Source organism: Manis javanica, chromosome 5 (assembly GCF_040802235.1).
Source record: "Manis javanica isolate MJ-LG chromosome 5, MJ_LKY, whole genome shotgun sequence".
Classification (NCBI taxonomy): Eukaryota; Metazoa; Chordata; class Mammalia; order Pholidota; family Manidae; genus Manis; species Manis javanica.
In genome coordinates, this window is record NC_133160.1 from 167,522,734 (window position 1) to 167,535,101 (window position 12,368).

General features: G+C 42.5%; 1 protein-coding gene across 2 annotated transcripts in view; it reads right to left on the minus strand.

Moving 5' to 3' along the window:
- The window catches only part of OTOP1 (otopetrin 1), a 50,663-nt gene that overhangs the window by 10,955 nt on the left and 27,340 nt on the right, over positions 1 to 12,368 (minus strand). For both annotated transcript variants that reach the window (XM_073237854.1, XM_036990948.2), the window contains exon 4: positions 6,958 to 7,088. In XM_073237854.1, the coding sequence (XP_073093955.1) occupies positions 6,958 to 7,088 (131 nt within the window). The remainder of the gene's footprint in view (positions 1 to 6,957; positions 7,089 to 12,368) is intronic.

The window sequence follows — 12,368 nt, forward strand, 5'->3', positions numbered from 1 at the left end:
CAGACTTCTCAGCAGAAACCTTACAGGCCAGAAGGGAGTGGCATGATGTATTTAATGCAATGAAGCAGAAGGGCCTCGAACCAAGAATACTTTATCCAGCAAGATTATCATTTAAATTTGAAGGAGGGATTAAGCAATTCCCAAATAAGTAAAAGCTGAGAGAATTTACCTCCCACAAACCATCTCTACAGTGTATTTTGGAGGGACTGCTATAGATGGAAGTGTTCCTAATGTTTAATAGCTGTCACCAGAGGTAATAAAACCACAGTAAAGAAAGTAGAACAGATAATTACTAAGAAAATGCAAAATTAAATCAACTATCCCAAAGTTAATCAAGGGATAGACAAAGAGTACAGAATATGATACCTCATATATAAAGAATGGAGGAGGAAGAAAAAGGAGAAGATAAAAAGAAACTTTAGATTGTGTTTGTAATAGCATACTAAGTGAGTTAAGTTAGACTCTTAGATAGTAAGGAAGTTACCCTTGAACCTTTGGTAACCATGAATCTAAAGCCTGCAATGGCAGTAAGTACATACCTATCAATAATAACCCTAAATGTAAATGGTCTGAATGCACCAATCAAAAGGCATAGAGTCACTGAATGGATAAAAATACAAGACCCATCTATATGCTGCCTACAAGAGACTCACTTTAAACCCAAAGACATACACAGACTAAAAGTGAAGGAATGGAAAAAGATATTTCATGCAAACAATAGGGAGAAAAAGGCAGGTGTTGCAGTACTTGTATCAGACAAAATAGACTTCAAAACAAAGAAAGTCATAAGAGACAAAAAAAGGACATTACATAATGATAAGGGGTCAATCCAACAAGAAGATATAACTATTATAAATATCTAAGCACCCAATACAGGAGCACCTACATATGTGAAACAAATATTAACAGAATTAAAAGGGAAAATTGAATGCAATGCATTCATTCTGGGAGACTTCAACACACCACTCACTCCAAAGGACAGATCAACTAGACAGAAAATAAGTAAGGACACAGAGGCACTGAACAACACACTAGAACAGATGGACCTAATAGACATCTACAGAACTCTACATCCAAAAGCAGCAGGATACACATTCTTCACAAGTGCACATGAAACATTTTCAATAGATCATATACTAGGCCACAAAAAGAGCCTCGGTAAACTAAAAAAGATTGAAATTGTACAACTAGTTTCTCAGACCACAAAGGTATGAAACTAGAAATAAATTATGCAAAGAAAATGAAAAATCCCACAAACACATGGAGGCTTCACAACATGCCCCTAAACAACCAATGGATCAATGACCAAATAAAAACAGAGATCAAGCAATATATGGAGACAAATGACAACAATAATTCAAGACTGCAAAATCTGTGGGACACAGCGAAGGCAGTGCTAAGAGGAAAGTATATTACAATATAGGCCTACTTCAGGAAAGAAGAACAATCCCATATGAACAGTTTAACAAAACTAGAAAAAGAAGAACAAATGAGGCCCAGAGTCAGTAGAAGGAGGGATATAATAAAGATTAGAGCAGAAATAAATAAAATTGAGAAGAATAAAACAATAGAAAGAATCAATGAAAGCAGGAGCTGGTTCTTCAAGAAAATAAACAAAATAGATAAACCCATAGCCAGATTTATCAAGAAAAATAGTGAGTCTACACACATAAACAGAATCAAAAATGAGAAAGGAAAAATCACTATGGAAACCATAGAAATACAAAGAATTATTAGAGAATACTATGAAAAATTATATGCTAACAAACTGGATAACCTAGAAGAAATGGACAACCTTCTAGAAAAATACAATCTTTCAAGGTTGACCCAAAAAGATACAGAAAATATGAACAGACCAATTACTAGCAACGAAATTGAACTGATAATAAAAAACCTACCTAAGAAAAAAACCTCTGGACCAGATGGCTTCACTGCTGAATTTTATCAAACATTTAATGAGGACCTAATACACATTCTCCTTAAAGTTTTCCAAAAAGTAGAAGAGGAGGGAATACTTCAAACTCATTCTATGAGACCAGCATCACCCTAATACCAAAATCAGGCAAAAACACCACAAAAAAAGAAAATTACAGACCAATATCCCTGATAAGCATAGATGCAAAAATACTCAACAAAATATTAGCAAACCAAATTCAAAAATACATCAAAAAGATCACCCATCATGATCAAGTAGGATTTATCCCAGGGACGCAAGGACAGTACAACATTCAAAAATCCATCAACATCATCCACCACATCAACAAAAAGAAGGACAAAAACCACGTGATCATCTCCATAGATGCTGAAAAAGCATTCGACAAAATTCAACATCCATTCACGATAAAAACTCTCAACAAAATGGGGATAAAGGGCAAGTACCTCAACATAATAAAGGCCATATATGACAAACCCACAGCCAACATTATATTAAACAGCAAGAAGCTGAAAGCTTTTCCTTTAAGATCGGGAACAAGACAAGGATGCCCACTCTCCCCACTTTTATTCAACATATTTCTGGAGGTCCTAGCCACAGCAATCAGACAACACAAAGAAATAAAAGACATCCAGGTTGGCAAGGAAGAAGTTACACTGTCCCTGTTTGCAGATGACATGATATTGTATATAAAAAACCCTAAAGAATCCACTCCAAAACTACTAGATCTAATATCTGAATTCAGCAAAGTTGTGGGATACAAATTAATACACAGAAATCTGTTGAATTCTTATACACTAACGGTGAACTATCAGAAAGAGAAATCAGGAAAATAATTCCATTCACAATTGCATCAAAAAGAATAAAATACCTAGGAATAAACCTAACCAAGGAAGTTAAAAACCTATAGTCTAAAAACTACAAGACACTCATGAGAGAAATTAAAGAAGATACCAATGAATGGAAACACATCCTGTGCTCGTGGATAGGAAGAATTAATATTGTCAAAATGGCCATCCTGCCTAAAGCAATCTACAGATTCAATGCAATTCCTATCAAAATACCAACAGCATTCTTCAATGAACTAGAGCAAATCATTCTTAAATTCATATGGAACCACAAAAGACCCTGAATAGCCAAAGCAATCCTGAGAAGGAAGAATAAAGCTTGGGGGATTACACTCTCCAACTTCAAGCTCTACTACAAAGCCACAATAATCAAGACAATTTGGTACTGGCACAAGAACAGAAACATAGACCAATGGAACAGACTAGAGAGCCCAAATATAAACCCAACCATATATGGTCAATTAATATATATAAAGGAGCCATGGACATACAATGGGGAAATGACAGCCTCTTCCACAGCTGGTGTTGGCAAAACTGGACAGCTACATGCAAGAGAATGAGACTGGATTATTGTTTAACTCCATACACAAAAGTAAACTCAAAATGGATCAAAGACCTGAATGTAAGTCATGAAACCATAAAACTCTTAGAAGACAACATAGGCAAAACTATCCTGAATATAAGCATGAGCAGCTTCTTCCTGAACGCATCTCCTCGAGCAAGGGAAACAAAAGCAAAAATGAACTCATGGGACTACATCAAACTAAAAAGCTTCTGTACAGCAAAAGATACCATTAACAGAACAAAAAGGCCTCCTACATTCTGGGAGAATATATTTGTAAATGACAGATCTGACAAGGGGTTAACATCCAAAATATATAAAGAACTCACACGCCTCAACACCCAAAAAGCAAATAACCCAATTAAAAAATGGTCAAAGGCTATGAAGAGACAATTCTCCAAAGAAGAAATTCAGATGGCCAACAGACCCATGAAAAGATGCTCCACATCACTAATCATCAGGGAAATGCGAATTAAAATCACAATGAGATATCACCTCACACCAGTAAGGATGGCCAGCATCGAAAAGACTAAGAACAACAATTTCTGGTGAGGATGCGGAGAAAGGGGAACCCTCCTACACTGCTGGTGGGAATGTAAGCTAGTTCAACCATTGCAGAAAGCAATATGGAGATTCCTCAAAAAACTAAAAGTAGAAATACCATTTGACCCAGGAATCCCACTCCTTGGAATATACCCAAAGAATACAACTTCTCAGATTCAAAAAGACATATGCACCCCTATGTTTATTGCAGCACTATTTACAATAGCCAAGATATGGAAGCAACCTAAGTGTCCATCAGTAGGTGAATGGATAAAGAAGATGTGGTACATATACACAATGGAATATTACTCAGCCATTAGAAAGAAACAAATCCTACCATTTGCAACAACATGGATAGAGCTGGAAGATATTATGCTCAGTGAAATAAGCCAGGTGGAGAAAGACAAGTGCCAAATGATTTCCCTCATTTTTGGAGTATAACAATAAAGCAAAACTGAAGGAACAAAACAGCAGCAGACTCACAGACTCCAAGAAGGGACTAGCGGTTACCAAAGGGGTGGGGGATGTGGGAGGGTGGAGGGGGAAGGAGGAAGATGGGGATTGAGGGATATTATGTTTAGTACACATGGTGTGAGGGGTCACGGGGAAGATAGTATAGCACAGAGAAGGCAAACAGTGAATCTGTGGCATCTTACTTACTATACTGATGGACAGTGACTGCAATGGAGTATGGGTGGGGATTTGATAGTATGGGTAAATGTAGTAACCACATTGTTTTTTCATGTGAAACCTTCATAGGAGTATATATCAATAATACCTTAATAAAAAAATTTTTTTAAATAATAACTTTGTGAGTGAAAATGCATTTTCTCATTAGCAAAGACTTTCATCTTGGGAAAGCTAGCAAGCCTAGCAGTTGTCACTCATTGGTAGCAGGAGTGCAAGTCGGCACCACCTTCTGGAAGGCAATGGAAATGGCATAAAGAACCATTTTACAAGGCAGAGGAAAATGCTGTACATAAGTAATGAAATATGTAACAAACACCTTAAAGATGATATAGATAGAGTCTCTGACCTGTAATTCCAATCTGTTTTCAAGGGTCAAGTCAAAAATTAATCAAAACATTAGGTAAAACTGTGTGAGAGAGAAAGAAGAGAAACACCTTAGTGTCCAATAATTTAGAAAGTGTGAAGTGGATATACAATGGACTAGTTGTATATCCAGGTATTATTTTTTTAATGCATTTCACAAGCCAGTACTCAGTTGTGAAGTCAATTTAGAGGATAGCAACCAATGTATTTTTTAACAGAATGGAATCGTAATGAAATAGAATAGGAAAGAATGGAATGGAATTTAATACAATTGAACTTTGAGAGTGTCTCTGATATAGCAAGATTATCATTTCATGACATATGTGTACACACATGTGGGTATGTATACATTTAGGTTGCAATGTAAAGTCTATTTCTTATGGTAGTTTGCAGTGAAGACAAAGATTGAATATATACAGTATAATCTGAACTGTAAATAATAGCACATGACAAAGAATCTTAACTATAAATAAGTAATAGCACACCACAGGGAAATTGCCAAATATTAACAGCATTTAGGTGCATTTCTGGGTAGGTGTTACTGTAGATGTGTTTCATTTACACTGTCATTTTTTAAATTTATGATATTGCATACACCACTTTAAAATCAGATGGAAAAGCTGTGGCAGCACTAAGTACCCTCACTTTTGCACAACGCTGCCAAAGTGAATTTTCAATTCATAAGGAGTTTCTCCACCACTTGTAACCCCGAACAGTACTACGTAACAGGGGGAGAAATCAAGAGCAAAGTTTCAGACTAACAAATGTTGGAGCTGACATAGTCTCTTTTCCATAAATTAATCTAATCCCATCTTTTCACAGAGGTCTCTGGAGCCAGACCAAATCCTGGCTCAATCATTTATTCACTGTGTGATCTTGGGCTACTTAGGTGACTTCTCTGTGGCTCAGTGGCTTTACGTATAGCAAGGTCAATGCTGACTACCTCTGAGTGTTGGGACAAGAATTAAACGGGCCACATGAAGTGCCTAGAACAGCTCCAGACACTCAGCAAATGCTTAGTAAAAGTTTGTTTTTGTTATTGCTGTTTCTGTAATGCTACCAACAGGGAAATGAGGCCCAAGGAAAAGAAGACTTTCACTAGTGGGCTGCTACCAGAGCAGGATGGGGGCGAAGAAAACAGAGCAATGACCTTGCTTTCAGCGGCCCCACCCCACTGGGGAGAACATGGCTTGAAAGTTGCTCTCCATGCCTGGCCAGGCTCCTACAATGAGTATAATGTGTAGCACATTAAAGCTGGAAGGACTCTTTGAAAGTACATGGTTCAGGTCCCCTCACTTTATCAATCAGAAATGCGAGCCTCAGAGACAAGGGATGGCTTCCAAAGGTCACACAGCCAGTATGTGTTGAAAACAGGCCCCAAACCTGGGGCATCCAGTTCCCGGTCACATCGCACCTTCCTCTACCCCACATTCCTCTGAACCCCAAGGCTTTAAAAGAGAAGTGAAAGATCACAAATGCTAAAGAACTTTGGGAGAAAATACAAAGATGAGTATTATACTACAGGCTCTCAAATAGGAACGGGGGGGGGATAAAGATGGGCCAAAATTATAAGCCCCGTAGAGTTAAGTAAAAACTTCAAATAAACTGAAACCAATTAACCACAACCCACCATTAGACGTCTATGGACTGTTTAAAGCTATACTTTCAGTAGAAAGGACTGATAATAGAGGCTTAATTAAAAACACAAATAGAAACAACTGCCAATCTTGTAAACAAAGACATTCTTTTCCATACCAAGCTAGACCATGAGAAATGGTCACCAAATTGATAACCCTTGGGTCTGACAAGTCCTAAGTCACTGAAGAAACCTTTAATCATGCTCACCACTCCCTATTTGTGGAGCCAGGCTGAGAGACTTGGGAGGTTTTGAAAGGTTTTCAACAACAGAGCGCTGTCTGGCTGACGTTGAGCTGGAGGGCCCTCCCATCTCCAGCGTCTGAGCCTCTGCAGGCTCCCAAGACGTTCCCCCGGGGCGCAGAGCAGCTCTGAGCACTCACCTGCGGTTATGTTCCCAAAGCCCAGGGTGATGAGTCGTTCCTTATGCTCGTTAAGTTGGTGCTTTGACTCATTCAGGACACTGTTGGCCCACAGAAGCAGGTTGGTGAACACCGAGTGGATCACCCCAAACCTGAAAAACACGAGGACTCGGTTCCTGAGCAGCCCTGGGAAGCTCGGAGCCCCAAGGGGAGATGGAGACATTGCACGTGTGTGCGCATGCACACACACACACACACACACACACACACACACACACATGCCTCCTTCTTAGCCATGTTTCTGGTTTCCTCTGGTAGCTCAGCCTCTTGGTGAGTCCCTGTCTAGCTGGGGGGTGGGGCAGTTACACGGGACCTTCCCAAACCATGGTCTTGGTATTCTGCCTTAATCATGAACCTGCTAGTACTCAACTCACTGTCTATAGGACAAAAAGAAACTGGATCTTGGAAGAAGGGATCCAAGGACGGGAATTTACTGAAAGCAGGCCACTAGCCCCACCATACCCCAAGCCCTTCCAGAAGGGAAGAGGAGAGAGCAGTGAGGGAAAGAAAGACAAAGGGCTACACTGGCAATCTGGAGAGCTGGATACAGCCTTGCTGTTGGTTGGCCAACCCCACAATCATCATCCATCCCCTCTGCCTTGCCACTTCCCTCTAAATACACCAAACAAGCCAGCGATGTGTCATCTGGCCTCCCTTGCATCCAGATACGACCATTCTGGCCACTGGGATGTGAGGTGAGATCTACTGGCACTACTTAAAAACTTCTGCTTTCTTGACAAAAAAGGTAAGAATGAGAAAAGCCTATTTAATGTCCCTCTCCCTTTTTTATCCAGCCTTGAATGTAGACATGAAAGCTAGAGTTGTGGCAGCTATCTTGTATCCATGAAGCAGACAGCATGAGATGAAACCCTTACCCACTGAGGATGGCAGAGCAGAAACATAGAAAGAGTCTGTTCTGTGATGACGTCATCGAGCTGCTGGAGTCTCAGGTATGTTCAGGGTTTAAGCATGGTCACAGAACACTAAGCAGCCTCACCGGGGTTTGAAGAGTTGTAAGCAGCAGGGCTGTTCTGACCCAGAGCTCTGCCCTTGCCTCTAGGCTACACTGCCTCCTGAGGAAGAAGAAAGGGGATGGCATGGAAGGTGGACACTGGACTCAGGAACAGAGGAGAGGTCTGTGCGGAATATGGCTCTGCTGGGGTTACTGCTTGGTTCAAAACCTCCAAAGTCTCCCCATGCTTGCCAGTTTAAGACATAGTCACACTGGTAGCTTCTAGGATACTGAAAAGTGGACCTTGCATGTAGCAGGCAGAGCTAATACTGATTTGGGAGGCCTTCCTTGAAACGTGTGTGTGACTGATCCCTCCTTGGCTGGAGAGCAGAGGCCCAGAGGAAGTATGACCCCCAACTTGTTTAACCATGAGCACATTCGTCCATGATCTGCCTACAGGAAACGTGGTAGGACCTACTGGGTCCTCAACCCCGACCTTTCCTCTCCTCTGAGTTTTAACCTCAGCTGACTCCTCTGGGGCTCCCTTGAGTGACTGCAAACAACCTCTCTTTATCTGAACCCTGGCTTCTTTCAGCAGCTGCATAAGGCCTGGGTACAGCTGCAGAAGGAAACAGCCTTCCAGGGGTGTCTGAGTCCAGTGTTTGTGCATCTGCGTGCCCCTCCTGCTTGCCCAGTTGTATAGATTGTGGCCAGCTGTCCCCGGGGCATCTGGGATACATTGTAAAGAGCTTTTGACAAATGCAGACAATGCCATGTGCCTCAGGCTGGCTGGTTTCTCTTTTACTTATAATGCACACAGCTCCCCTTTTCCTTCCTCTATCCTGGTCCAAATGGTGGTGTCCAATCCCAGGCCCACTGAACCAACAAGAAAACACCAATGCTGCCCACAGATGCAGGCTGTTCTGCCATGCAAGCCCCCTGCGAGCTGGTAACCTCCTGTTGGTTTGATCTGGAAACCATCCTACAAACCAAGGGCAGACATCATTTCCTAATGCCAGGTCGCCTTTCTCATACTTGGATCCGATAACATCACATCACAATAAAGAGGATTCCATGAGCCATTTCCAATTTTAATTTTATTTCCGTCTCTGCTTTCACAACTATTATTCCTCTAAACCTCACCCTGGGTAGAGTAAATGACTCAAACCAATTAAAGGGGGATTCTCAGATCAGGCGGAAAATAAACCCTGTATGTACTAAAAGCATGGGCTAGTAGAATATTGGCTCCAAAGACCAGAAAAAACAAAAAGACCAGGACTAGTAAATTCTGAAGCCTCCAGGGCCTTGCAGGATATGTCAGTGAATAAAGCAGGTCCAGGGTATATTAGGGAGTGGTGGGGACTGTAGCGAACTGAGAGGACAGCCCCATCTAAAGGGAAGAATCCCCACTCAGTTCTTGGGGATTCCAGTTTTTCTGCAGAAGTCCAAATTTAAAACTTAAAGGTGGTAAGTAACCAAAAAATGCTTAACACTTTGCCCAACAAACAAAACAGACTAAATCAAGTTACACGCACACCTGGTCAAGTTTCTCACTGCCCAATTTAGGGAAGAGACCCAGAGACAGAGAGACTTGTGTCCAATCACCCAACAGGAAGGTCAAGGCAGGACTGCATCCTTGTCACTAAGATGAAAGACTGGGGAGTAAATACCTGGGTACCTGGCCCGGAGCAGCATTGTCCAAAAAAAAGATAATGCAAGAATGCAGATGTGAAGCACGTGTGTAATTTTAAATTGTCAAGCAGCCACATTTTTTAAAAACCAGTGAAAAGGAGCAGGTGAAAATAATTTTAATAGTATTTTATTAAGTCCTGTATATCTAGTATACTGTGATGTTAACATATAATCAGCACCAAAAAAATTACGGTTAAGATATTTTATGTTCTATTTATCATTCTAGTCTCCAAAATTCAGAGTGTACTTTATACTTAGAGCACATGTCAGTTTGAACTAGCCACAACTCAAGTGCTCAGTAGCCACACATGGCTGGTGGCTGCTGTGTTGGACAACCCAGGCAAAGCCAAAGACTCATTTCTGCCTGGAGGGAAGCGGGTCCAAAGGTCATGATGCTGTGATTAAATAAGTGACTAAGCAAAGAGAAAGTCCTGCCCAGCAAACCCGGCTGGCCCCTGTGGTCACTGCAAAGACGTGGAAATAGCCATGGATTTAAAGTCAACTGTCACATCCCACCAGCTATGCACAGGTGAACTGCCTGACCCAGGATATCTGCTTCGTTTCTCTGAGCCTCAGTTTCCTCATCTGCTGAATGGAATCACGATAGGTCCTATTGTCCCTAACTGACAAGGCTGTTGTGAGAGAAGACCTCCTGAGTAACACACATAAAAGAAAGTGTATTATACGTAGGCAAGTTCACTCTGTTCAGCCAGGAGGTCCTGGCTACAGACAAGCTGCCCAGTATACACTTGTTGAAAACATCTCACCCTTTATGCCAAACTAATCATCAGAAATGCTCAAACATATTGACTGAAGATGTTCATCACAGTGCTATTTGTAATGACAACAACATTTTCAGGAAGATTCAATGTCTCACAACAGGTGTTATAGACTGGAATTGTGCCTTCTCAAAATTTATATGTAGAAACCATAACCCCTAAGGTGACTGTATTTGGAGGTAGGGCCCTCTATGGAGGTAATTAAGGTTAAATGGGGTCATCAGGGTGGAATCCTAATCCAACAGGACTGGTATCCCTATAAGAAAAGGAAGAGATGCCAGAATTCTCTCTCTCCCTGTCCAGAGAAAAGGCCATGTGGGGACAAGGAGGAAGGTAGCCGTCTGCTGGCCAAGGAGACCCAGCTGGCCCCTGTGGTCACTGCAAAGACGTGGAAACATCACCAGAAACCAACCCTGCTGGCACCCAGATCTTGGACTTTGAGCCTCCAGAACAGTCAGAAGATAAGTTTTTGTTGTTTAAGCCTCCCAGTCTGTGGACTTCTGTTATGGTGGCCTGAGCCAACTAGCAAGCACCACGGTATTAGTTAAACTGTGGTGTGATGACATACCATGCAATCAGTAAACACCATGGTGTAGAAAAAGACTGGCAGCAGGAAACATTAACAATAAAACAAAAATAACGGCAGAGTGAGGAGAGCAGGACCACAACTGTGTAAAGGAAAAAGGGAAGAAATATGTATCTATTCATGGAGAAAAGACTGGAAGGAAACATCGAAATGTTAACAATTACGTCTGGGTGGTGGGTGACTCAGCTCAGGCTGCTATTAACAAAACGACAGACAATTATTTCTCCAGTTCTAGAGGCTGAAAGTCCAAGATCAAGGTGAGGCCGGCTGGGTTCTGGTGAGGGCTCGCTTGCCGGCCTGCAGACAGCCGTCTCCTCACCATGTCCGCGTGTGGCCTTTCCTCTCGGTGTGCACAGAGAGGGCTCCCCCGTGGCTCTTCCTACAATGACACTGATCCCACCGGGGCCCCCCCACATGACTTCATCTACACCGAATTACCCCCAAGGCCCCACCTCCAAACACCATCACATCAGGCGTTAGAGCTTCAACATCTGAATTTGGGGAGAACACAAACATTCAGTCCATACAGTGGCATTATGGTGATTTTTCAATTCTACTGTATCCTTACAAGCTTTATCAGGGAAAAAAGTACAATTTTTAAAGACTCTCTGTGGAGATGAAGTGAAATCCAAGAACAGCACATTTCGCCTTAAGCGGGAGCAGAGCCCAACCCCGCCAATGGGAGGAAGGGCGGGTGACAGGCACACAGAACGGGACAAACCAGGAAGGAAGTGCCACGCCCACCGCTTGCACTCCGGAGACCCGGGCAAGGCCCTAACCTGCAGACACCTGCTGCTTCCCCCACGTAATGCAGAGAAACACAGTTACCCTCACAGAGCCCACAGCAGGACTAAACGCGGGTTGGATGTGGAAGTCTTTGTCCTGCTCTCAGGGACCATAAATTGTCTTTGCTGGGTCCTTGGGGCCTGGACTTCATTTGACCCTGATTTGTCCTTTTGACCCCATTTGTCCACTCCCTTCCCCTGGAGGCAGGAGCCTCAGGGCCCACCTCTAACCCCTCCCCTGCCACGCCTCCCGTGCTCCTCCCCCAGAAGGAGGCGTGGCCTCTCCTGCTGACACAGGGGTTGAGGATAACCGCCAAGGCGACAGCTGGGGCAGCGCAGGGCACAACACAGGCTCCGGGACCATACGTGCCTGGGACACCTGGCGCACCGCCACTGCGCATCCCCAACAGTGCCTGCAGCTGGCCCTGCACACAGTAGGCGCTCAACCGATGCCCAACTGCTTGTTGAAGCTGATCCTGTTTGCATAATGAGATTAGTGAAAGTTATTTCTATTCCAATAGTCTATTAAAATAGTTCTACCCAGTGGTCATACATAAATCAATCTTTTAAATGTCAGT